The sequence below is a fragment of the Nyctibius grandis genome, chromosome 6 (genome assembly GCF_013368605.1).
Source record: "Nyctibius grandis isolate bNycGra1 chromosome 6, bNycGra1.pri, whole genome shotgun sequence".
NCBI classification, from domain to species: domain Eukaryota; kingdom Metazoa; phylum Chordata; class Aves; order Nyctibiiformes; family Nyctibiidae; genus Nyctibius; species Nyctibius grandis.
In genome coordinates, this window is record NC_090663.1 from 39,254,287 (window position 1) to 39,281,832 (window position 27,546).

Sequence of the window (27,546 nt, forward strand, 5' to 3'; positions counted from 1 at the left end):
TTGGCTACTGAGGGCAGAAGACAGTGGGATGATGAGTGTCACTGCAGCATCAATATTCATTAACCATACAGTAACTTTTTGCTATTCGTTCAAAACTAAGAACAAAGAAAGAGATAATGAATAACTAAGTACAAGAAAAAGGCAGTACGGTAAAGGAAATGAAAAAGTCCTGCTGGAGAAGTTTCATATGCTTATAAAGATGACAAAAAGAATGAACTGAGCTGTATCTTTTCTATAACTTGGAGCTGTGATAACTTGAAAAATTTTCAAGATGTCAACTGCTGGCAGAGGCTTCCTCCTTCTCAGTGTTAAGGAGGTCAGCTCTACCTTGTGAAAGGGAAAATGGATTTTTGTGTAATGAAGCAAACACCGCATTCATCAACCATTTAAATCAAGTTTTCCATTCAAAACCTATTGATTTTAAAGCCTCTGTTAGCCAAAAGTGCACAGGCTCTTAAATGTTTTGAGAATCTTAAAGGGCAACATGGAAAAAGGTCGATAAAAAATAATCCCTTTATGTGGTTTGTATTTTAAAAGCTCCTACAACAAAATTACTGAAGTTTTGTTTTGTTTTTGTTTTTGTTTTTTTTTACTTCATATATAGGTTAGATGCTTCAGACTCAATATTATATGCTAGAGACTTTGAGAAAACAAATGAACATATTATTCATGACCTATTAAATTTCAGAGAGAAATTAAAAAAAAAAAAGAAGAAAACAATGTCTTCTGTAGAGAAAAACACAAGCCATTCCATAGCAAGGTCATCTTACCATAGGAAGCTCTTTGATCATGAGTTGCCTTCTAAACAGAGCTAAGAGAGAAGCTTCGAAAATATTCAAAACCTCCCTGAAGTGCCTTTTCCGGTGCCAACTCTTCAGAAAAAGAGATTATATCCCCCCTGTCACAGACAAGGCTTTTGTCTGAAAACTATCCAGAGCTCGGTGGGACTCCCAAAGATTCAACTTTGGTATCAGGTCCCCCTTATGAAATAGTGTGCCCTCTCACCTTGGGCTCCCTGGTTTTGTTGTGGCCATTTCTGCAGCAGGAGACCCCAGCCACCCCAGCTCCTCAGGCAGGATGGTCTGAGTCAGCCTCAGCACCATCCTGCTACCTCTGAGGACCCCACAACAATCATTATATTATCAAAGATTTTAGAGTAAGCAGAGGTTCTGCTTCTCTGTATGTGATGAGAGCTTTTCCATCCTCATCAAATATTACATGTAAATTCCCATGAGGAATTTTGGTTGACAGCTAGCTTTCCTAGTCAGATCAACTTTATTGCGCAGGATTCATCACTCCCTTCACATTCTAGGTAGGAGGAACAATGAACTCTTTTCAATTGAAATACAACTCCTGTTTACTATCTACATGTCAATTTAAAATTACTATTACTTACAAATGCTTTGTACTTCCATTAAATATACAGAGTTTTGGAGGAAAAGTGTTAAAGTCTGGCGATGTAAATAAGACACAGAGAAAGCAAATGCTCTGCAAGAAGGAGAGAAATTGGTGCCTGTTTCACTTACCATTTTCTCCAGCAGGTACTGTTACAGGATGTATTGGCACAGTATCAGAATTCACTTTTCCGTTCTCAAATGTATCATTTTCAGTTTGCTGCAACTGCCAGTTGAGGCCAAACAGATGCATTGCTGGTGGTAAAGGACACAGGTTATTTGATGCTCTTAACCACAATGACAAATCACACAAATAATGGCTTTCCACGCTTCACAGCGGAACAGCAACTCATACATTAAAAAATTAAATTACAGGAACAAGCATTCACAGACTAATAGTTCAACTTAGCAATGGCACTAAGCAATTACTACCACTGTCCTTTAACGATACAGTCCTTTCGGTGAACGCAGTTGACAGAAAGCTCACCAGTCTCATTTTGAGACTTTTACCGGTCCCAAATCAATGTTCAAAAGGATAGTCAGTAATTATGTCCTTTTCTCTTTTTTCATTTTTGACCCTTCTGAAGAGACAAATCATTTAAGTGATCTTCTAAATGACCTACTAAAATAAACGGTTTCATCAGCAGATGGATCTGTTCTGGTTAGCCAGAAAGGGAAAAGAAACAACGCAAGAGGAGAGGAAGGAGAGTGCTGGGGGTGTTGAAGGGTTAACCTAAGACATGAACACTCCTCTTCATGCTGTCACCAGCACCCTGTGCAACCTCCAGTTACATGCCCATTCCCCACATTGGTCTACAGAATAAGGTTAAGACCCTTAGCAGAGCTGGAGATGCTGGGGCACTTTGCTCTGATAACAATAATGCATAAACTGGGTTTCTGAACTGCTTAATTCCCCACAACCACATTTTTTAGAAAGGTGATACCACATTAAGAAGTTTAGCTAAGCTAATTATGAAAGAAAGTCAACCTTCCCTGGTGTTAGGGGGAACTATTTAAGGAACCTTGACAGCACCACGGATTAATGAATGAACCCTCTGTCTAAACATTTAGAGGAAAAATACGGAAAAAAAAATCACCTTAATGCTATTCTGTGATACACATAACATATGCAATTTCTTGCTATCTGTGGTGTTATTTCCTTCTCTTCCAATGACTCTACAATGCCACCAAAATTAATTTTATTGTAATTACTCTTAATATGCGTTTGGTATAACATGGGTTTGATCATTCTACGATAGCAGATACCTCCAAAACTAAAATTGTCTTTCAGTGCTACTGCGGAATAAAAATACATTGGGAAAAAATTCTGTAATAATGTATTCTAAATATTAGTGCAAAATATAAGGAAGGCAGTTCATTGTATCTTGTTGCTTTTGCTCCTTTTGTCTCTGAAAAAGATCAGTGCTATAGTCAATGATATTAATTTATTCATTCCTTCTATCTAAGTGATAAACAATTCTTCATCCCTTTTGGTTTCATCTCTGATCTTTCAATCTCTCTGTATTGACCATGGCAACCCTCACTTCAGATGAAGAGGCATCAGTGGAAGTTTAGCCAGGCAGACAGCAAACACTGCAGAATTAAGACCCTCTCTGCCAGGTCTTTGCCTTAAACCCTCCCCCTTATCCTCAACAAAACAAAAAAACAGAATGCACCAAAGACCTATTACTGAATGTTTCAAAGACTGAAATCTTCACTACAGATGACATATTCTCTTTGTTCCAAGACTCTGACTCCACTATTACTTTTCTTTCTCAGACCTTAAATTGCCTGTCAAAGCCTAATAATGTAGAATGTTCCTTGACCCTAAAACCTGATTTCTTTTTTCCCCTCTCATCTCTTGTTAAACCATAAATCCGATGACCAGTATTTTTGGCACATCACTAGAATGAGCCATTACTATTTTGGCCCTTCTTCAGCTGAAATTCTTATTTATGTATTAATCATCTGTTGATTGTATCTGTTTTAATGTATTTCATCAAAATTCCTAGGGTCAAACCCTACTATCTGTTATACTAGTTCACTTCACTGGCAGCAATGAAAGATTGCAAATAGCTAAATATTTCACGATTCAAACCCAGTACATTTCTTGGCTTCAGTCTGGAGATCTAAATCACCTCTCCTAACTTTGCTGGCTTCTTATCACTTTTAATACTCTTCAGGAGAAAAAAAGGGAAGTGACATTCATTTTGTAGCTCTAGAAATGCACCCCTTCCAGACACATGAGCTTAGAACATCATTAACAGCTCTGTCTTCTGGTGCTATGTACATGCCCTGTGCCTCTTTATACTCCACTGGGAGATCAATCAGAAGTGGAAGCTCTGACATGACCTTCTAGCCATTCCCTCATAATTCAAAACAGCTGGAATTTGAAGTTTTCAAAGGCAAGGACCGTAGGATCTATATCGATTATACCTCAAAGAACCATAGTTACACTACAATGTAAGTGACAACTACCTTTTCTTTGTGTTTGTACTGATGTGAGTTCCACTGTAGTTCACTGTCAAAGATGGTGAGAAATAGTTGTATCCCTCAAAAATACTATTGCTCTCTCAATGTTGACACTGAACTAGCACCAACTTCAATAAACAATGTTTAATAAAAATGAACAGATGGATATATGCAGCTGTTTCACAGATTGTGAATATCAGAATATTTTTGAAGCAGATCAAAAATATTGCTTGACAACTCCAATGACAAGTCAAAACTTACAGTGTGTACTAATACACTAAATAATTCAGCTATGTAATCTCTCTGAGACAGCACTATGGAATTTAGAGAATTCTCCGTTCACTACAAACATATGAGAACAACATGAAAGAATTAGGCTTGTTGATACGGGATCAAAATACAAGGCACAATTTCTTTAGAGATGGGGAACTTTAAGAACATGGGTAAACTGACTGATTAAGACAAATTCAGGTACTATTTTGTCAATTAAGATTGGTCTCTTCTCAGCCAGCCATCTATATAAAAGCAAACTGTAAGCCCTTATCAGTGTTATAAGGACCAGTAAGGCACCTGTTAAAAATTCTTGATGAACCCATGAGTCTGATAAGCAGCAACTGGTACTGGTAACTGCACACTGAGAGCACATCTCAGCAGGGGGTCTGAGACCTTCAAGTTAAATGTTATGAACTAGTTCTGAATTTCCAGAGGGGGAATGATGCAGGCAGACTTCAGTGGTGTGTATGTTTGTTTGATTTCCTCAGGTCTAGAAAAGGATGAAGACTTTCTTCCACCTCTGGGATGAGGATGTAAGAGTTCAAACCCCTTCTCTGTTTCTGTTATGTTCAGAGAAATGGTAGGTTTACTTCTTTCTATAAAGAATTTGAGATATGAAGCAAAATTAAAGCAAAAACATATAAAGCAAAATCTATTTCTCTATTCTCAGCTGTTATTTTAATCCCAACTCTAATGTAAAGCAGTTTCTTGATTTTTGGACTGGATATTGCCTGTCAGGTCTGGCTTAGTCCCATTCAATTTGGCATTTATTTGGTGTTAGACCATGACAATGAAGACAAGAGACCCTTCCTAGAGTAACTAGTTCTGAGTCTGAGAAATCTATAATGGTACTAACACTGGAGCAACTTTCAATACTGGCATATTTTTGATGTCAGCAAGGACTTCTCTGAGAATGCCAGATGCCTCTAACCAGAAGGCATGCAGCTTGTGATGGTTGTGGCCATGAACCACAACTACTCAATCCAAATAACCCACGGTTGCAAGCGTGGATGAACCCTCAGGGGATGGGAGAAAAGATGGGTTGTCACGATTCCAAATGTGCTCACAAACCCTAACAAAAGCTTCCTTTTATTTCAATCAAGAACAAAAGCCTCCTTTTACTTGTATCAAGACTGGGATGATTGCTTCCATCGTGGAACAGGATGACTTCTTAAGCAGAGAAACAGATGATGATATCCTCTGCCTATTCTGCTGTTTCAGTCCCAATCTGTATTCTGCAAAGTAATCTCTAGCTTTCAGGTCTTCTTCACGTGCTGGAGTTATGATAGCATTTTACCTTGGGACTGACAGGGTTGATTAAGGTTATATTTGTACTGCTACTGGCAAATTATCAGCATTACGGCCAGCCTTTAAAGTGCAGTGATAGTTTAAATGGTGAGGACTCCATTCCCTCTAACAGAGTGGGAAGGAGAGGCACCAGAGAGTAAAAAGTCCTCTAGGATCTGTGCTGCTCTTGGCATGAACACAGCACCAGTGTCTGGGTGGTGCTGGTGGATATGGCTGAATTTTCCAGAACAAATCTCAGACATACAAGCAGGAACCAAACTAACAGTTGGGCTTTTGTCTCCTCCCTTTATATTTCTGGAAAGCAGAACATGCCAAATGGACTGGGATATTCAAAAGATTCAGAGCTCAGATTAAAGGAATGCATTTATACCTAGAGTAGCATTGATGTTAACACAAAAATGCTATCATTTGTTACAGGCTATCAGGTAATCTTACCATCTGTCACCACACAGTTCACTGAAGGGTTTCTGAACCACCTTAAATTGCTTTTTCAAGCTTGGCTGATCTTACCTTTCACTGTGTAATTGACGTCCACTTATTTTGGTTTGTAATCAGTCCACGAGGCCTTCATTTCCACTCAATAATTAAAATAGCATAGAATACATTTCACAGCAAACATTTGAAAAAAATATTATGACTAGTTTACACAGTGTAAAACATTTTACAGTAATTTGCTTCAGGAAGAAGTTGCTGCTATCAGGCCCTTTCGTTCTTTTAACGTTGCCAGCCCATTTGTCTTCCATGCTCCTTTCTCAAGCTAATATTGCTGTGCTTTATGCATTCTCTTTACAAGGAACTTGTTCTTGAGCAAACACACTGCATTATCACTTCAAAACCCTCTTCGATACTTTCTTCAGCAAGCCAAAAAAGAAATCAGTCCCTTTATTAGTAGGTGGTAAGAGAGATGGATAATTTATGTAACTACGTGGCAGAACTAGAACTGTGATAGCTGACAACTACCTGCTGCATTCGACTGGGGAGTGCTTCCCTTTGCTGCCTTGCTCAGTGGTTGAAAGCCAGTTATGAGAGGCACAAAAAAGAATTGTAACAGAAAACCAATTTATGTAGCTGTTTCTCCATTTAGCAAAAATGGGGCTTGTCTGGATTTTTTTTCTCCTCATACACTTGAATGGTAAGAGGATAGGGACAGATAGTTGATAAAGAAATGAGGTGCTAGCATCCTCTAGTATCCAGGATGTAGCTCTGAACAGAAAACAAAGTTTGGACACAGATGTGAATATACATACAGTGCTGGGGTTTATGACTGCTGTCAGAAAGAAAGAATGTTTTTTTTCTTCACAGAATCACAGAATGTTAGGGATTGGAAGGGACCTCGAAAGATCATCTAGTCCAATCCCCCTGCCGGAGCAGGATTCCCTAGATCATATCACACAGAAACGCGTCCAGGCGGGTTTTGAATGTCTCCAGAGAAGGAGACTCCACAACCTCTCTGGGCAGCCTGTTCCAGTGTTCAGTCACCCTCACTGTAAAGAAGTTTTTCCTCATATTTATGTGGAACCTCCTGTGTTCCAGCTTGCACCCATTGCCCCTTGTCCTGTCAAGGGATGTCACTGAGAAGAGCCTGGCTCCATCCTCATGACACTTGCCCTTTACATATTTATAAACATTAATGTGGTCACCCCTCAGTCTCTTCTTCTCTAAGCTAAAGAGACCCAGCTCCCTCAGCCTCTCCTCATAAGGGAGATGTTCCACTCCCTTAATCATCTTCGTGGCTCTGCGCTGGACTCTCTCTAGCAGTTCCCTGTCCTTCTTGAACTGAGGGGCCCAGAACTGGACACAATATTCCAGATGCGGCCTCACCAGGGCAGAGTAGAGGGGGAGGAGAACCTCTCTCGACCTGCTAACCACACCCCTTCTAATACACCCCAGGATGCCATTGGCCTTCTTGGCCACAAGGGCACACTGCTGGCTCATGGTCATCCTGCTGTCCACTAGGACCCCCAGGTCCCTTTCCCCTATGCTGCTCTCCAACAGGTCTGTCCCCAACTTGTACTGGTACATGGGGTTGTTCTTGCCCAGATGCAGGACTCTACACTTGCCCTTGTTATATTTCATTAAATTACTCCCCGCCCAACTCTCCAGCCTGTCCAGGTCTCTCTGAATGGCTGCGCAGCCTTCCGATGTGTCAGCCACTCCTCCCAGTTTTGTGTCATCAGCGAACTTGCTGACAGTGCACTCTATTCCCTCATCCAAGTCATTAATGAATATATTGAATAGTACTGGTCCCAGTACCGACCCTTGAGGGACTCCGCTAGACACAGACCTCCAACTGGACTCAGTCCCATTGACCACCACTCTCTGGCTTCTTTCCTTCAGCCAGTTCACAATCCACCTCACTACCCGATCATCCAGACCACACTTCCTCAGTTTAGCTGCAAGGATGCTGTGGGAGACCGTGTCAAACGCTTTACTGAAATCGAGATAGACCACATCCACAGCTTTACCATCATCTATCCACCGGGTTACGTCCTCATAAAAGGCTATCAAGTTGGTTGAGCATGACTTCCCCTTGGTGAAGCCATGCTGAGTGCCCCTAATGATCCCCCTATCCTTGATGTGCCTAGAGACAGCACCAAGGATAAGTTGTTCCATCACCTTTCCGGGGATGGAGGTGAGGCTGACCGGTCTATAGTTCCACGGGTCCTCCTTCTTGCCCTTTTTGAAGACTGGAGTGACATTCGCTTTCCTCCAGTCCTCAGGCACCTCTCCCGTTGCCCACGACTTAGCAAAGATGATGGAGAGTGGCCTAGCAATGACTTCCACCAGCTCCCTCAGCACCCACGGGTGCATCCCATCAGGGTCCATGGATTTATGGACGTCCAGATTGCTTAATTGGTCCCTGACCCAGCCCTCATCTACCAAGACAGATTCCTCCTCTATCCTGACTTCTTCTGGGGCCGCAGGTGTCCGGGGCTCCTCAGGACAGCCTCCAGCAGTATAGACAGAGGCAAAGAAGGCATTCAGTAACTCCGCCTTCTTTTTATCCTCTGTCTCCAGGGCCCCCACCTCATTCATCAGTGGGCCTACATTGCCTCTAGTGTTGGCTTTACCTGCAATGTATTTGAAGAAGCCCTTTCTGTTGTCCTTGACCTCTCTTGCAAGCTTTAATTCCAAGGAGGCCTTAGCTTTCCTAGTTGCCTCCCTACATCCTCTGACAACAGACTTATATTCCTCCCAAGTGGCCAGCCCCTCCTTCCATGATCTGTACACCCTCTTCTTCCACTTGAGTTTGCCCAGCAGTTCCCTGTTTAACCATGCAGGTCTCCTGGTACCCTTCCTTGACTTCCTGCCTGCTGGGATGCTCTGATCTTGAGCTCGGAAGAAGCAGTCCTTGAATGCTAACCAACTATCTTGGGCCCCCTTACCTTCTAGTACCCTGTCCCATGGGATTTCCCCTAGCAATTGCTTGAAAAGGCCAAAGTTGGCCCTCCTGAAGTCCAGGGCTGTGATTCTGCTAGCTATTCTGTTCCTGCCACATGAGATCCTGAACTCTACCATCTCATGGTCACTACAACCAAGGCTGCCCTCAACCTTCACCTCTTCAACCAGACCCTCCTTGTTAGCGAGGATAAGATCCAGCAGTGCTCCTCTCCTAGTTGGCTCATCCACCATTTGCATCAGAAAGTCATCATCAATGCACTGGAGGAACCTCCTGGACTGAGGATGGCTGGCTGAGTAGGCCTCCCAGCAAATATCAGGGTAGTTGAAATCCCCCACAACAACCAGGCCCTGTAATTGCGAGACTGCTCTCAGCTGCCTGTAGAAGGCCTCATCACCCTCCTCATCCTGATCTGGTGGCCTGTAATAGACACCCACAACAGTATCACCCCTGCCAGCCTGCCCCTTAATTCGCACCCACAAACTCTCAACTCGCTCCTGATCCGCCCCTGGATAGAACTCAATACATTCTAGCTGCCCACTCACATAAAGAGCAACTCCACCACCTCTCCTTAGCGGCCTGTCTTTCCTGAACAAGACATAGCCATCCATGACCACATTCCAGTCATGCGAGGCGTCCCACCAAGTCTCTGTAATTGCCACTAAATCATAGCCCCCCGACCGAACACGGATTTCCAACTCCTCCTGTTTATTCCCCATGCTGCGCGCATTCTTTGTAGGAAACAGTAGCAATATGCAGTAAAAAACAGAGAAACTTACTTATTGCTCTGGTCAACATTCAAGGGTGTCTCTATCATAACTCACCAGGATCAACAACATTTTTTTTTTTAAAGTACTGTAAGTGACAAATAGGCTCATACGAAAGACAAAGGGCATAGGAAACACCCTATGAGCTGTGCAAGTGAAAGCAGTGAAGATGCAGGTGAGAAGGATGAACAAGCATCCTTCTCATGCACATGCATATAAGCAGAGGCTTTATTCACAGAAGTAGCTCTACAATAACTGTAGAGGTAACCGAAGTTACCTCTGAGTAACTGTAAGTCTGAAGTCTCTGAAGTACTGGTTGGAGTAAGTAAATTACTGGATTACTGAAGCCAGTAAATTAACAGCTTCCATTCTGAATTTGTTAAGCTTTTTTGCAGTGAAAGAATTCTAAAGGTGACACGTGCATTTCAGGGGAACAAGAATTCACAGACAGGAGGATTCTTTTAAGTAGAAAGAAGCAGAAACAGAGTTGCCTGAATTTGGAAATGGACTTCCAATGTTCCTCCAGCTCTTCTTAGAATAACGACAGATGAAAAATTAACACTAGACAGCAGAAAGAAAAGCCACTGTCTATCTCTAAGTAGCAAGCATCTCCTCAAGACCTCTGGAGATAAGGTGTATGTTCTATAAACATAAAGAACTCGACACTGGGGAAAGCTGGCAAGAGGAACTGAATGATATTGGCAACCCTCCTTCCTTTCTCCCATGCGTCTTACAAGGTATGCTAATCAAGTCTTATTATTCACAAAGCTGTGCTTGAAGATGAGCTTCTTGCTAAGATATTGAACTCATCTTCCAGGACTGCTACTGCTACGTATTTCTGTGTGCCAGTGCTTTCATATCATGATTTACAAAATTGGTTCCCTAGAATTAATAGAATAATATATATGCACACTTGCACATAAGGAAAAGTGAATATCATTTATATTTAAAGCAATGCAAAAAGATTATAATTTAAACTAAGCAAATTGCAATTATTGCTCAATCTTGTTGAAGGATTATCTTCTAGTTCATCTCCCTGTTGGCAATATATTTTCAAATGAAATATTTGAACATTGAAGTGGTTTTTAAAATTATCTCCCATATATTTTTCTTGCAGCTATAATTAGAATCTAAACCTATTTTATTCTGAAGGACCTGAAGTGGACCAGAAGATGTGCAAATCAGCTGTCAGTGATTTGCATTCATTTGCTTTTTTCTAAGATAATAGGATGCCTTGGATGTTGCTGCAGATCAAATAGTGAGTTAAAAATAGTTAATTACAATTTTAAATAAAGTGAATTAAAAGTTACAAAGACAAGTTCTTTATTTATTACTGTTTTTCTCAAACCAACAAAAAGCCTGTTATGTCTAAATTTAAAATAACTTAAAAGTACATGCTTTTGAGCATCTTCAAAAGGTTAGCCACCAGAAGCATCATATAAAAGTTTCTGAACCTATATTTTGAATGCAAACCATTTCATTATAGCATTATATGAAAAACTTAGCAATATCTATCAAGATCAATACAGTAACTGAAAAAGTGTGGTCTCTTTCCTTTTGTTCATTGATTTTACTGTTTGATCTGAAAAAAAATCCAACCTTTATACTCTATTCCTCATTTTCTCTTGGAACCTTTTAACAAAGAATTTGCAAAACGCATCACAAAAAATTGCCTAGAAAAAATATAGCAACAAAGATATATCAGCTGTCTACTATGGATAAACTTTCTTTGACCACTAAACAAAGATGACTATACGCCATTTTAAAGCATTCTTGCATTTGAACTGTTAAGAAAGATGTGTGGTAGTCTTGGTGTAACTATTTTTACTACATTCACCCAAAAATGGAACGTTTATTCCTCTGAAAACTTGTCTCATTTTAGTTGTCAAGCCAGGGACTTTTATATAACAATGGTCTAATTCTGTCAACAGCATTATGTGAGGCACATTCAAAGCTTAAGGGAGAATCCAGCCTTCTTAGAACAGAAAAAAAGATCAGTAGCCTCTATTTAAATAAGATGTATCTGTTATGTCTTGTTTCAGATTTGTCCATCTATTCTGATGATGACCCAACATTCCCCATTATGTAATAGTCTTCAGCATTACCTAAATAGTCTTTAGTATTGTCCTGAGCTTTCTCCTGAACATAGCTTATTTTTTTCATATACGTGGTTCACAGCTAACAAGATGGTGAAAAATCATTACAGGTACAGAAATGATGGGCATATTAGATTGCTGACTCCTTTGAGACCAGGGTTGTTTTGTCTCTTCTAGTTCATACAAAGGCATGAAAAACATTCCATAAATTTTGGGTTTCTATCTAATAAAGTCATAATCAATGATTTTGTTGTCAAGTATTGTGGGGGAGAAAAAAAAAATCCCCTGATTTATGCGTTTCAAGACTGGTGTAAGACTTCAGGATAATTACTTCTCTGTATTCCTTCAGGCATTTTTTCACTCTCTTCCTTCTAAATCTTTAACTCCTTCCCTTTCCTCCCTTGAACTCACTTTCTGGAAAACAGCTGAGATTCAGGTTTGTACTTATCTATTTTAGTTTTTTTCCATAACTCCAACAGAAGTCTTGCTCAGGGCAACATCCTTTAGATCGCAGCCCTCATAAAACAGTGTTAAGAAAAGCAATGCCGATCTAATGTCTCAAAATTCATTGGAAACATCTTTCTTAGGCAAGAGCATCAATGAATGGGTCCAACCATTTTTATAGTTCAAAAGCCTTATTTATTACAAAAAAAGCCCCAAACCCAACAAAACCCCCAAAAACCTCTTGAGGGATATAATAATAATGAAATGGCACTATATGATCATGCATAACCTATTTGCATGTTGATGGCATACAGAAGTGCAGTGTGATGAAAAGATTTAAGAACCAAAGGAAAAAGAAACAGGGGCCAATTAATGTAGCGTTCAAAGGACACACCGAGCTGGGATTTTATACTATATAGTGTGATACTTGTGTTGCATATTTCCATCTCATGACTGGCTAAAAAAGATCAAAGCTTTTTATTCCATATTAAGAATGACAGAATATTACAGCAAACATACAATAACGAGAAATGTAATAAGCTTCAATAAAAGATGATAATAACATCTGATAAAAACTTTTGGAATGCCACCAAATTTGGAATGTAAGATGAAAGCATCTTCATGTAGAGATCGTAGTATGTTATTTGGAACCCCACGGAGCTAAACTGTGATTAGAACTACATATTTTTCCATAAATTAGCTTTTGTTTTGAATGTCCTGCTGAGATCATATGCAAGTTGATTGAACGTGCAAATCAATATATAGGTTTTTTATCCTTTGCTGTTTGTTAGGCTTCATGATATCACGATTACAGCGGCCCACTTGTAGATCAAAGGTATATGACTGAGGCCAAAACAAAATAACTTACAACCTCTTCACAAAACTTCTTCACAGTGATTTAGATTTATCCATGATAATTACCACTCACCTACCTGAACTGTGAAATTATGTAGATGCATAAACCAACCACTACATGCAGATCAACTTGCAAAACCACAGAATTTCCACTTCAGTCCATATTTAAAAACAGAATGGACATGCTGAGTTCACCATCAAAGAGGCCTTTTTACACAACTCTACCTTACGTCAACACTCTAAACTTGTAAGCCATTAGCCATCTGCATAAGCAAACAATCTTGTGCAAATCCTTGGTTCAAAAAAACAAGACTTAAGTCAGTTCAGTGATTGCAGCCACCCCCCTACTGAAACCTCTCCACCACCCTGTTTTAGCTCAGTTCCTCACAGGGACCAAAGTCCTCACTACATCACCAGGAATCACGACTGCCTAAGCAGCTGCGTGTCTGGGCCAGATACACACAGGAGGGACTGGCTACTAGATGGAGCATCCTTTATTATATAGTCATTAACGCGTTTTATGAGCATTGGAGTAACACGCCATGTTCCTCCAGAGGCCTCACTAAAGTGAGACGTGGCTTCTATGAAACTATTCTGGTAAGCAAAGATACGCTGTAGGTACATGGAAAATTCTACTAATAAAAAGCAAACAGAAAAAATAATTTATCATATAGGATTTATGAAAAGAACCTGTGGCATGAAGACAACCTTACTGTTAATTGTTTGTAAGGCCAGTGATTTGTTTCTTGCAAGTCAATTTGTAAGACTTTGTATTTTTTAAGAGTTATGTAAGCCTTGGGAAAAACAAGTTAGGATTACAGTTTCACATTGATTTTTTTCCCCCTTAAAATAAAACCAGCTGATACTGAACTATAAAATCTTACAAGTGATATTAAGAATAGGCAGTCTCAGCTCTAAAGTAGCAGTCACTTATAAAATCGGCTGAGAAAGCCAACTATTCCTTTTGCTGTGTGAAAAGATATTGGATCAGCAATAAGGACGAGTTTTAAAATTATCCTCAACTTTTGTCTCCAGCTGAATTGAAATAACAAGAAGGACTGTATCCCTCCTTTTCAAACATGTGGACATCTCAACATCATTACTGCTACTTGAGATTACTAACAGTAGAGAGACAGAAAAGAAGATGCTGGGGACCAAAAACTTGGCAAATAAGTTGAAAACATAAAGAACTATTCCTTGGCAGGGTGAAAAGATTTGGAGTAAGTTAAATGAGGACCCATTGTCCAGCAAAAATACCTCAATAAAAACTGGTGTGAAACTTGGCATTTCCAAGATGAAACAGAAGATGAAAGAACAGATGAGTCTGGAGCTTTCACAAGTGAAGATAGATTTATTGTACCCAGTTACTGTGTTGCACCTTGTGAAACTCATGTAAATCAGGGTGTTAACTCTACGCAGCTGGCTGTTGTTTTAGAGTTTTCAATAGTATTACTGAAATAAAAATACTACTCTTCCTGCACCACAGCAATGGCAACTTAGAAGTATTTTTCAATTAAAAACACAGGAAACATATCTGTTCCTTTACTTAAAGGTTTCTGGAGCTAGCTAATTTTCCAAATGGCTCATATTCATTCACAATACCTAACCCAGCCCCCATATTAGTCCTTCTATAGAGCTATTAAAAGAGATGCTTTTGTGTGATCCTATTTCATCAAATGTTGGCAAAACCACTCTGGTTTTGTTTGATTGGTTTTGTTATTGAGGAAAATTAAGCCTTTCAAATGCAAACATCCACATCATCTAAACAGTTGCAGCACATTTGTTTTTTCCTGGATTATAAAACTACAAATGCTCTTACAGGTGACGATTCCTAAGAGATAGCATATTTTTTTTTTGTGAATGAAGTTGTCTGAAATGGCACCAATGTGAAAATGAAGGATCTCATATTTAAAGATTCCTGTCTACTTCAGAAGACACCTAACTTTCATCCATAATTAATCACTGCAGTGGGGTAATTACACCTATATAAAACCCATGCGTTCTTGTGATCTCAGTCATAAATGTAACATCAAATGATATTGCTCACAGCAAGCCTGGACACATGTGCTTGACCTTTTTATTCTAAAGTGCTTGTGTATGGAGAGGTTTACCAAAATCTCATCTAAATCAGACATTTTTAGCAGCATGAATTTTTTAAAGCATTGAAAAAGAGACCAAACAGTTCTCTTCATAGAAGGGATTCAAGAAAAATTTGCAATTTACAGAAAAGATGTGATTTATAAAAGATGGAATTTATACATCAAACTAACAGTTTCAATACATGTATTATAATTCACATATCACAGCAGACAGCATATGTCTAAGGGCTGGCTGCTTCACACACGAGTGTCTCCGTTTAGCTTGCACCCAGGGCTAAACACTAACCAGTTGTTCTACCACTCAAGACCCCTCCCCAGCCGAGAAAGGGAATTGGGAAAAGGAGGGAGACTCGTGGGTTAAAATTTAAGCAGTTTTAATAAAATAAGGAAACCAATATCCATACTAATATAAAAGACAAAATTATACTATTTGGGGATCTGCCAGAAGACTACAGGAGTGCAGAAGGACCCACACCTCTGCATAACGTGCTTGCAAGAGATTTCAGTATTCCTGAAAACACAATCCAGATTTTGAAAAACCATCATATTGCATCACAGCATGATGGCAGAATCACACAGTGTGGGACAATGCCATCATGTCATCTTGCAGTTTATTACTACACCTGTTATATTGCCAGGGTTACTGAGTTTCAATTTGCTGAACTGGGCAAAAGTGGAAGGGTGACAGGACTATTGCCAAAAACCCTGTGATAAATCTTAATTAGAATACAAGCATTTTTTGGAGCAGAGGTGGGTATGCTCCTTGACAGATTAACTTTTTTAATCCCTTGAAATCTTGCCAAGTCTCTTTTAACCTCCTGGCTGCCAACTGCACGTTCCTACATCCTTCTGTGTGAGGAATATCTTTCTCAATGAACATTTTACTCTCACTGCCACTAACAGTAATAGCATGTGACATCCACAACACCAATCAAATATTAATACTGTGCACTCCTGAAATAGTAAATATTATGCTTTGCACTTAGTCTGAAACACAGTAACAAGATCTTTGCTTAAAAAACATCAACCAAAGGCATTATCCATAATGGTATTCTTGCAAGAGACAAGAAAGTATATTTAATATTCATGCTTCAAGACACAGATGTTCAACATGTCTACATTTTGTACTATTTCGATGAAAGATGTTAAAAACATTTTCAGCCCAACAAGGTGGTGAAGCACAACAACTTCATTTTCTGACTAATCATTCTCTCTCTGTCACCCAGTTTTGAAATAAGGAATATGGTAAACATAAGAAATTACATTATCGTTTACAAAGTATTTCCACACTAAGGAGGCACAATGAGCTCATCAGCAATGCTATAAACATTATATGAAACTCATACAGGTATCCAGAAGTCATAGCTATGGGATACCAAAGAAAATAAATTTCTCTCATGTTAGAAAGCTGAAAATCTCCAATGCAGAAAGTCATGGAAGTAGTAGCTCTAATATTGAGCTTCATGTTAAAGCATAAAAACAGTGTGGATGGTCACATGTGTATCTGAATACCATCATTTACAAACCACATGTCAGAAATGACTGAAAGGAGTTGCCTGAACTGATGTTAGTAAGGCATGGCCTACAAATATCAATTATTCAGCTTTTATAGTTCTGTTTTTAAAGATTATGAATTACTGAAATGGAACTAGGACATTGGTAGTTCAGACTTCAAGGGTTTTCCTAAGGTCCATTCAGGATGCTAAAAACCTTTTGAAATTTCAGGAGGTGGCTTGTACCTGCTAAATAATTGTGCTGTACTGCATTCACCAGATATAGGACCACACATTGAAGGTCCAACTGAAGAAACTACACACCCTTTAGTCCTGCCTTGTAGATAGACCACACACTTGCTGTTCTGTCAGAGAAGAGCAACATGTGGCGCCAATGTCTAAAACAACAGGCAAGCAGATTTTGACAGGTGCAGAGCAGAGCCACACATGCTGGGGAGGCAGAGCCCTACACATGGTGTAGCCATGAGAGGCAGCCAGCTTCTGGCAGCCCATGACATTTGACCTGGAAATATCCATTCTGGACAGAGGCAAGACATCACTATGTACCTAATCCACAGCTTCTTACTTTGAGAGGCAGTCACTTCCAACTCCCAACAAGCCTGAACTGATACTGGAAACCTTTAATTTGGGAAAAAAAAGGATGACAGGGAACACTGCTGCTGCCTCCAAATGCACTAGAGACACACGGAGCCTTCCCTAAAAGCCCCATGGATTGTTAAGATAATCAAAAGCCTATGGCTTTGCAAGGAATGATGTAATTTCTATAGTGCTGGAGACATTGGCTGCCTTCACAACTCCAGATATAGGCACATATTGAGCAAGAACACAAGAAATTGATGTGGTTCTCCTAAGTGCTTGGTGGACCCAGACAACACTAAGCAGCCATGCTTATGTGGCTGATATGCTTTCTCAAAAAGGTTCATAGAAGAGCAGGTTCCCTTCTGTGGATTTTTGGATGGTAGTTTGAATACATTGTGATACGAGCATTTAGTAAACTGTAAAATCTCAGAGCACTTTCTTCAAATGATGACAGCAGACCAAGAGGAAAGGGAAAATATTTGATTTTTTCTTTTTTAGAATCAGATATATAAATGCATTAGTCCACCACAATGCCTCTGATTTAATGGAATGAGAAATGGGGTGAGAGCGTAAAACTCGCAAACTGTAAAAATGTGCCACATTATCTGCAGACAGGGAACATATTTCCAACCCACACACCTCAGTGAAGCTCCAGTCATAGCTAAGGTCCCAGCACAACATAGGGAAGCAGACAGAAATGGGGAGAGAATGTGGAAAAACAAAAGTTCTTGATGAAGCTCTCAGTGACAACAGCATTACAGTACTCTAAATGCAGGTCAATGAGAAAAACAGTTTCTATAAACACATAATGAAAGTATAGGTGATTAATGGCAACTAAACTATATTCTCCCTCATGCCTGTTAATTACAATACCTATGCTGGGTATTGTAATAAAAATTCCATTTAAATGGCATTATTAATTAAGTTGTTTTCTTCATTCCTGGCAGTAATTGAGCTTTACAAATAGCAGAATAATATTAACTTGGCATTGCAATCAAGAAGAAATATTATATTGTTCTTTATTGATAAAATAAAATAGATTCCTTTTGATTACAGGTATATTTAGTCATTGCTTTAGTCATAAAAATCCAGTTCAATAATTGTCATGTTATAAGTCCATTAGTTTTGGGGAAGGTGGTTCTACCCTACTATGACTTCTGCCACAGAGCCCAACAGGAAAGGCATCTGGTCCTTTGCAATATGGGAACAGATGCGGATGCCAGCAGCTGTCACACTAAATCCTGAGTAATATGGGAGTACCACAGACAACAAACTCAGAAACAGCACTGGAGACATGGAAAATTAACCTCAGTTTGCAGAAACAGACTATTTTCTGATTTTTAAGGATTACTTAAAACTCACCTACAGGATAGTTAGTTGATCCTCCGCTGTAATTTTCACACCCTCCATCCTTCTGTGTCAGTCTCCTCTAATGATGAAACTTGTTTGCTATTTTTCCTGGCTACCTCCTTCTTCTCTTTCTACCTTAAAACCTCTTGTCTTAAGTTGCTCTGTTATTATTTTGAATACATTTTTGAAATAACTCTGAAGATAGTTGTCCATTATTAGAAATCTATTAGCATATAAATTTTCTGCTTACTTTTACTATCTTGAGATAACAATAAAACAGTAACATTTTCAGATGGACAAAAAGCATGAATGCACAATGTAATAACCACAGAATAAGCACAATGTATCTATTTTTATACAAATGTGGAAAATATGAATTATCTGTAATTATCAAACACGGCTTTCAAGTCTGATATCTTTTTTCCATTCACATTTCATTTGCAATTTGCATTATGACTGTATGGTCATCTCTGCGTCATAGAAGAACAGCAGTTTTTCTACTGTTTCTCATAGAATGAGAAACTACAATATATGTTTTCCCAGAAGATGTTTCAGTTGTGAAGTCTAAATGTTAGCTTGATTTTCTGTCCAAAATGGATGTGCTTAACTGCTCACAGCAAGCAGTAGTCATAAAAATAGTCCTGTGGCCTTTATAATTAAATAGAATTCAGTTTTTCCTTTTTTTCCCCCCCCTATAGAAGAGACGTCCTTCTGTTATCACTGATAATTAAATATTTTCTTTATCGCAAAGAATAGCTGGCTGGTGTATATTCTTGTCCTGACCATTGGCTGTGGAGCTAAGGCTAACAAAATGATCAATCCCAAGGTATGCAGAGGGTAAAATGCTCAACAGACTTTCAAGTATGACAGATTGTTGTGAAGAAGTCATGACAGCAGAGGCCTGACTAAAAAGGTCAGGTCTCACTGTGTATTCAAAGAATGTTTTATGTTGATAGAAACCTATTTAGTAGACATAAGACAACATTCATGACAGATGCATGTCATACAGGCATTCAGCATGCAACTCCTTCAAGCCTACCTGACTGAATCTGGTATTGGGTAATTCCAGCACTGACTGAGGAAAACTGCTTGTCTCTTTGGTTCCATGCACAGTGAAAATGGCATTAACTACTTGTATTGACTTAGACAATGTCAAGATAGTGCCATTGGCAATGGAGAATCAACTGCCAAAGCAATTCCTGGGGAAGAAAGAGGGGCCCTGATGTCCCCAAATTCTCATTAATTTCATCCAGCTGTTGAATTCACACTACAGAAGAAATAATTAGTACAGTACCAATCTGTTACCATAGATGGTCAGAGCTTGTGCTATGCAACAACATATTGCAAACAACTCCTCCTCACTGATGCAGTTCTCTGTAATTGCACAGAGGATTTTTCTGTTAGAAAAAAACACACCCAAGAACAACAAACTCCTCCCCTTAATAAAACCAAGAGGGGACAGAGAAGATCCCAAAACGTAGAACTGAAGGATGGAGGTTACATACGAAACTGATTTGATGCCCATATTTGACCTAGGAGTTGTTCTACAAAACTTTCCCTTCACTCATTCACTGCATGTGATGGATGCTGAATGAGGCAGTAAGCCATGGGGATAAGGACAAAGTTCTGTTTTGTCTTGCACATTGCAAAGCTGGACTCTATTTCTGGCTCTCACACAGACTTCCTGTACAAAGTTTGGGTAAAACTATTAATGTGTATATAGAAAGAGGTCAAACTAAGGCAACTTCTTACTTTCTTACTCTTTCATGGCTTAAATTTAATACTGCTCTTCCTAGCCTTCCAAACAGGGAAAAAGATTCTAAAATGTTTATGCTGGAAAAAAATTGGTTGTTTTCTTCCTTGGTTGCAAATCTGATTATAGATAGCAGTTAAGCAAATGAGCAGCTTGAAGAAATTCCAGTGTAATCTTCGTCTCAAAATGAGGCAGTTTATATTCTTCATTCCCCATCTCTTTAACCCATTATTTCAGGGAGATTTTCTTTGAATCCTTTACTGTTTTTTAATCTCACTCTTCTATATGTTGCCTTACTATTTTTTGGTTCAGCACTTGCATGTTTCTGTTGCTTAATTCCTTGTCTCTCAACCATTTAACAGTAGATTAAGCCTCTAAACAAAGCATCAACATTTTCCACAACTCACTTCTATTTTCTCTAAAAATTAGCAGGTCTCATTGACAAGAATGGTAAACTTAAACATTTTGTACACTGCAAAACGGCTCAGAGAGACCACGAGCACTACAAAAGCAAGAATATGCAGGGAGGCTGGAAGTGAGACTTACTTTCCTTCAGACTGAAATAACATTTTCAATTCCTTGTGACCCCCAAGACTGCAGTAAGGGGCCTTACAATGCAGCTTTTGCTCTGGTCTCTCCCCATGCTGACATCCTGTGCCCTCACCTCCTCTTTGTAGACTTTGTAAACGTAGGAATCTGTCCTGTCAGAGTGATGGAAGAAGTGCAAGACAGACCAGACTCTTGATGCAGCTCCTTGCTCTATCTGGGCTACTTGACAGAGCAGTAATTGACTGAGCAGTTCTGCAAAGGCAGACATGAAGTCTAGCAAACTGTCTCTTCTGCCTTATGCTGCCTGAGCAGAGACAGAGGGGTCTGAAGTCACTTTCTCTACCCCATACCCACCACAACTAAAATAAGTCTGGGCATGACATGTTCATCTCTCTGCCCCTTTGAGAACAGCCTGGTTACACCACCGTTCACCAGGCAAGCAGTCCTATTAGTTCTGCAGTCTGCAGCTGCCACACTCACACAGTGGACATCAGCTACACTATGTTCCTTATCAATGTGTACTGGCATATTCTGCAGCAAGAGCTGTAGCATTTTCATGCTTGTGCCAACGTCTCTCTGTGAAGTACAAAATAAGTCCCAAACTGGCTTTACAAATACGACATACCACCACCTTGGCTGCTGTAAACCTCAGCAGACAAGCCAGACCACTGTGTTAGAGGCATGTCATGGGATGCTAGAGGTCACACAATACCACAGTCCTTCCCATCTTTTTATGTTATGACCAATTTCCTACGCAGTCTTTTCCCTTTCACACCTATGCTATGAAATGGTTAACCAAGATGAAGGACTGTTTCCATCTTACATTAATGATTTCCACCGATTTATACTTGGATGGCCTATTAAATGGAGAGTATTTCTGATATTACATCTGTAGAGATGGGAAAACCACATATATGAATGAGTGTAATCCATTCATGGTTTTATGGACCCGAAGTTCTCTAGAGAGCGTCCCTGAGTGCTGGATTTTACATTTAGATTGCTGAGTTAGCTGAAATATGTGTAATATCACCAGTAGGTGAAGAGCTCCCTATTGACTATGGGCAGAGGAAGGCCCTTGCACATTGTTTACTTCAGCAAGGATGTGAGCTGGCATGCGTCCATGAAGTGTTGGACAGCTATATTTGGTTTTTTTTTACAGGGTATGTGAATAAATGATGTGTGGAGCTGAAAGCTCTCACTCACTGGAAAGCTCGGCTCTTTTTCCCGAATACAGGAATAGAGGCGCATTAGACATGCTTATATTTCTTAATGTGCCTGCGGAAGAAATAATCTGGTACAGCTATCTTCTTGTGCCCCTCAGATTCATAAGTAATCCGGCTCTTTGGGGCTAGCAAAGTGTAGAGCTCAGCTCAGAACCAAGTCTTCAATATTTTACTATCTATATGGCTGTTTTTCCCAGTTCTTGACAATGATACTTCATACGGAAGTCCTTCTTTTGTATTTCTGTATTTAGTACCAGATGTTTGCTGCTGATGACTTATGAGGCAATATTATGGAGACTGAGGGCAATTAATGTGTTTTATAAATGGGATTATTTCAATCCCACTTTAAAAAAGATGCAGTGTCAAAGCTTAACTCTAAACCACACCTTTATACTCTTGTGCACGTTCACATAAGATAACCACAAATCCAATGACTGAAAGGGGCTGGACAGCAGTGGCAAGCCCTACATTTACACACATGCCTTTTGCTCTTTGGGGCTGGGAGCTGAGATGGAAAGGGTGCTCAGGGAGCTCTGCTTTGCTGGCGTATGAAGGAATTTCTCCAGCTACTCAGCAAGCCAGTTTCTTGCATTGTTCACAGGCACTTCAGCCCAGTAAGAACTACTTCAAAGGCTTTATGCAGCTTACGTTGTGCCTTGATTGAAATGCAGCAAGCCTGTTTGAACAAAGGCAATGAAGATTTAAGCATCACAAGGCCTTCTAGGCTTTAATATTAATTTATACTGCTTTTAAAAACAGGGAGGAAGGAGAGATTGACTCTCCTCTATTTTCCTTTCTTGACTTCTCAAGACTCTGAATCTGAGTGCAACGAACACCAAAAAACAGACCCTTACACTTATATTTCCATAACTGTGGGGACTTAAACTTCTAATTAACAAATCAGTTAAAAGAAAGTCTTTGAAGACCATTTATGGACTCAAAGGTGAAAAAATTTGTAAACTGGACAAAGGTGCAGAAGAAGTTACAAGCACAAAAAGAGCCTGTTCTGTTCCCTTATTAAAGTCAATGACATTTTTCTCACAGACAAGCACTGCCCCCATTAACTGCCTAAAACTCAAATTATATAATACTTATAGCAAACATTTATGAAATTAAATAATTAAAGAGATGAAGAAATTAAGGAAATCCTCTACAATAAAAACTGGGAAATGGAATTTAACAAACAAATAGAGAAAAGAGAGAATAATTAAAAATAAACAACCCACAAGAGAAGAAGAAGTCTCCATCTTCTCTGCATGGTGTCCTTTTGGACAATTATTTTCCCTATCTTGCAAACAAAGGTCTGTATTAGACTTTTGCTCTAGCTCTACGCACAAACATACGTGTATATAATGATGGAATAAGTGATAGCTAGCACTCCTAAATGCTGTATTAGTTACATTTCATGGAAAATGAGAGTAAAAGAGTTCCATGGATATGCTGCAAGTTATATTTACATTACGGAATTTTTACAGCCCGTATTATACACATACTTCCATAAGAACGAGACATCACATAGCTTAATTGCAGTTCAAATACTACTTTGATGTTAACTAACCCACTATCATGCTGCAGAATGCTTGCAAAATATTCAAATTTTCTATTTCCTCTAAACAATTGGGAGTTTTCATTAAATCATTGTTGTGGTTTTTGCTGTTACCAAAAACTTTGCTAGTTAAAGGTTAGTACATCACAGTCCATATACAATCCATCAGAAATCCCTACTCATGGTGACAATTATAAAAAATGGGACTCACCTATAAAGTAGGACAGCAGTATTGCCAGCAGCACCGAGACCCCTACAGCACAGAGTGCAGTACATTTCCAGCTACAGTACTTCGAAGACTTCTTGAATTTAAAAGCACTTCTGGATAGAGTGTTCCTAGGTAGTGGCCGAGTAGGAGGGGAATAAACAGAGCCGGATGCCATCGTGTACCCGGGCGTTGCAGTACTGAACAGCGGTGTAGTCCCTGTTCCTGTTTTGAATAGGAAATGCCTGTGGAAGAAAGAGTGTATGGTAAAGTAAAAAAGTAAACGAAGCTGGAGCACAGGCAGTCATACCTCTTCTGTTTAATGTTACCTATGTTTCAAATAGCTAACAACATCCAACCTACAAAGGGTCACAGAAGCAATACTTGTCATGACACTCACACATAAGAAAGGCACTTTCCCTTTAAGAAAAGACATTAGTAACACACTAGTATCCAGACAGGAAACAGAACTACCCAAAACAGAGCACGGTAGGGAGGAGGTCTTGCAGAGTTTATCGGACAAGTAGGGGCAGGCTTTCTGCTGCTTTCTGTTTATTTTTGTTGGCTTCCACTACAGACTACAGGGAACTCCATTAAAAAGCCAATAATGAGCAATCTGACTATAGCCCACACTACTTAGCACAGCTTTCCTGGGTTAAGTACAAAGAAAACAGCAGTCTCTCAGATACAAACTTTTGGCAACTTTGCCAAAATCAGTCAGTTAAAAGATTCTTTTTTTGTGTCCTAAATACTCAGTTCACTAATTCGTATCTCCTTGCACATAATTTTACCATAACAAGATCTGATCATGGATACAGCAGCTAGTTACAGCCTGCGAAGTACTCTAAAGAAACATATTTAGTAAGTGCTCAGAAAGAACCACAGCCAGCAACAGAAACGAAAAGCAAAGCCAAAGTTAAGACACGCTCTGTGAGTTACCAATAAATTTAATCTTGTTCAATTAAGATTTCTAAAAGAAATATTACTCCCTGGGCCTATCTACAGTAGAATCCTTTAATTTTAGTTCATGCAAGCATAATTATTTTGGAAGAGCCTCTAAGCATGGCATATAGTACCTCGAGTTTTTCTTCCTGACGCACGTATACAACTCTACGAACAACAGAACCTCAGCCAAAGATTTCTGCACCAGGGGTTTTTCCATCAATTTGTTAGTTGGCAACTCTGTTGTGTAAGGCTTGGCCTTACCTAATAAGGCTTTGCAAAGTGAATACATTATAGCTAAAAAATGGTAAGAAAGCACACTGTGGAGAATTTTGAACTTACCAAGCGCACGAACAGCTAAACAGAACTAGAGAAGTGTTTGCATTTTTTAATAGGTAAGAGACACTCATGAATTGCTGATACCCAGGTCCTCCTGAAGCCAAGTGCACGTCTACACTGTGTTTGCCTACTGCATGCCACCCAGGCAGTATGGGTCAGAGGATCTAGCACCAAATAAGCTAGCTGTGGAGGGGAAAGCCCTCTAGTTACACCACGTGGCACTGTGGACTGCTTCTCAGCTGATGGGACTTTCATCCTCCAGGACCCATGCTTGGATCCTTGCATAGTAATGGACCAACCTATACAGGTATAGTGACTTTGTCAGAAATGCGCTGCAGAGACACTAGAATTTAATTTGCCCCACTGCAGCCTGAGAAAAATACCAGAAGTTGATAAACAAGGTTTGTTATTTGCAGGTGATTTTGCTACGGAGGTTAACAGATGAATTAGAACATCTTGGCATAAGCCCTCTTCTTGAAAATATTTGCATTACAAACATGATCCTATGAAATATGCTGCATGGGTTACTTAATTTTGAACAATATTAAACTTGCTGGCAGTAACAACAGAAGGATATGCACTAGATCTGCCGATGCACAAGAGCACATCACAATTTTTCTTGGCTTCTGAGCTCAGAGGATTACCAACGAGACAAAGCCCTTGTGGTTTAAATCCTCTCTAAGAAGGTACTTCATTACAAGTTGTGACATTTTCTATGTAGCAAACACCAAAATAATAATAACTAGCCCTATGTAAAAAATGTTTTACACCTTACAACACCATTACTTTGATTTTACAGACTCACAGAAGCATGTAGATTCATTAAGTCCTAATAAAGTGTCTTACCCACTTGACCTTTACTGCACTTTCATTTCTGGCTACATATGGTAAATGCTATGTCCAGGTACATCTTACAAACAATATCTACATAGATGTCAAGAAAATGCCAAATACAAAGGTGGCTGTTTCCTTCTCTATGTGCAATGTGTACCATTTTGGGGGACTGCAGGAAAGCCATACAGCAGATATGATAATAATACTTCTAAACATCAGCTTCCATGTTAAAAATAAGAAGTTGTCTGACCAGCTTGCAATTTTCACATCCTCCTGCTCTCACTGTCAGGCTCAACAGACTAAAAATGGAAACTGGCATTATATGAGCACTTGAATGGAACTCCATATACTCTAAGCTTTAACAAAATAATGCAACAGAACAGTCAACCTCTGATCTTTTCCTTTTTTCTCCTCCAAGAAAGTGAGAGCTGAGATGCTGGCTTTGGTACAGCACAGCCTACTAGAGACTGTAACCCATATTCTCAAAGACTTTGAGGAGTTAATCCCATAGATAAACTTGTGAGATGGCCGCGTATCTGTGGTGGCGTGAGCTGTCATAACTCTGACAGTCCCCCTCAGGCATCAAGGCAATGAAAGAAAATTGTGACTTTTATATGTGAATTCAGCAGTGTGTAGTCCCAGGCAGCACACAGCACGACTCCTCACTTTAAGCTACTCCTCCTTTGCTTCGAATCCCATGAATACAATGTCAGAGTGGCCGCACGGGCTGGCTGGAGAATGTCGAGGGAAAAATAATGACAGAAAAGCCAGCCTGGCATCTTCCTTTGGGTTAAGAAAATTTGTTTGGATCTCTCTATTCCTAAGGAGTGGAGTTACTAACAAAGTTGTCAGAGACTCTCCTGCTACATTAACTCTGAGTGATAAGTATTTAAAGTCTAACGTTATCAGACTTGCACATCTTGTCTGCCTCACTGAGCCACGCCAAACAGCGTTCCTATGAGACACTCAGAAGGATATGGTATCTGACAACAAATCCAGGCTGCCTCCAGATAATGCCAAAATTCTTATGCTCTTGAAATATAACCTATCCACAAATGATTTTAATTATCTATATATCTATCTACCTTGTCTTTTCAAACCATGCAACTTAAATAGCTAATTTATAAAGCCTAAACTGTTTGCACTACTTGACCAGGCACCAAGTTACCAGCAATTACACTATGTTTTGTCTCACAGGGAGCTTACAGCATCTGCAATATTGTATCTTCCATTCAAAATTGATCATCTAACAAGCACTTGCTAGATCTTCATGTAAGCAGCACTTTAAATATTTTATATAGCTTTAGAGTACAAAAATCCAGCGAATCATGCTAATATTTCACAAGACTAACTGATTTTATTAAATAATTCAATTCACTTTTTAAAGCAAATAATCTTCTACTTTTACATTTATTCAATATATATTTCTGTCTGCTTATTCAATATATGTTTCTACTAAACAGTGCAGTTAATCTTAACATTTTAGGAGGGGAGAATTCAGTACCTAGCAAACTTAAACTAAAGAACGGTAGCAAAATACAAAGTTATGTCATAAACTAATCCTTGGATGCAAAGACAGTGGGGAAGTCCCCTTATTTCACAAA

At 39.4% G+C, this 27,546-nt stretch overlaps 1 protein-coding gene across 20 annotated transcripts in view; it reads right to left on the reverse strand.

Annotated features, from left to right (window-relative positions):
• Positions 1 to 27,546, reverse strand: part of TENM3 (teneurin transmembrane protein 3) — a 472,906-nt gene that overhangs the window by 96,026 nt on the left and 349,334 nt on the right. For all 20 annotated transcript variants that reach the window (XM_068403619.1, XM_068403624.1, XM_068403637.1 and 17 more), the window contains 2 exons: positions 23,834 to 24,072; positions 1,527 to 1,649 (listed from right to left, as the gene is read on the reverse strand). In XM_068403619.1, the coding sequence (XP_068259720.1) occupies positions 1,527 to 1,649; positions 23,834 to 24,072 (362 nt within the window). The remainder of the gene's footprint in view (positions 1 to 1,526; positions 1,650 to 23,833; positions 24,073 to 27,546) is intronic.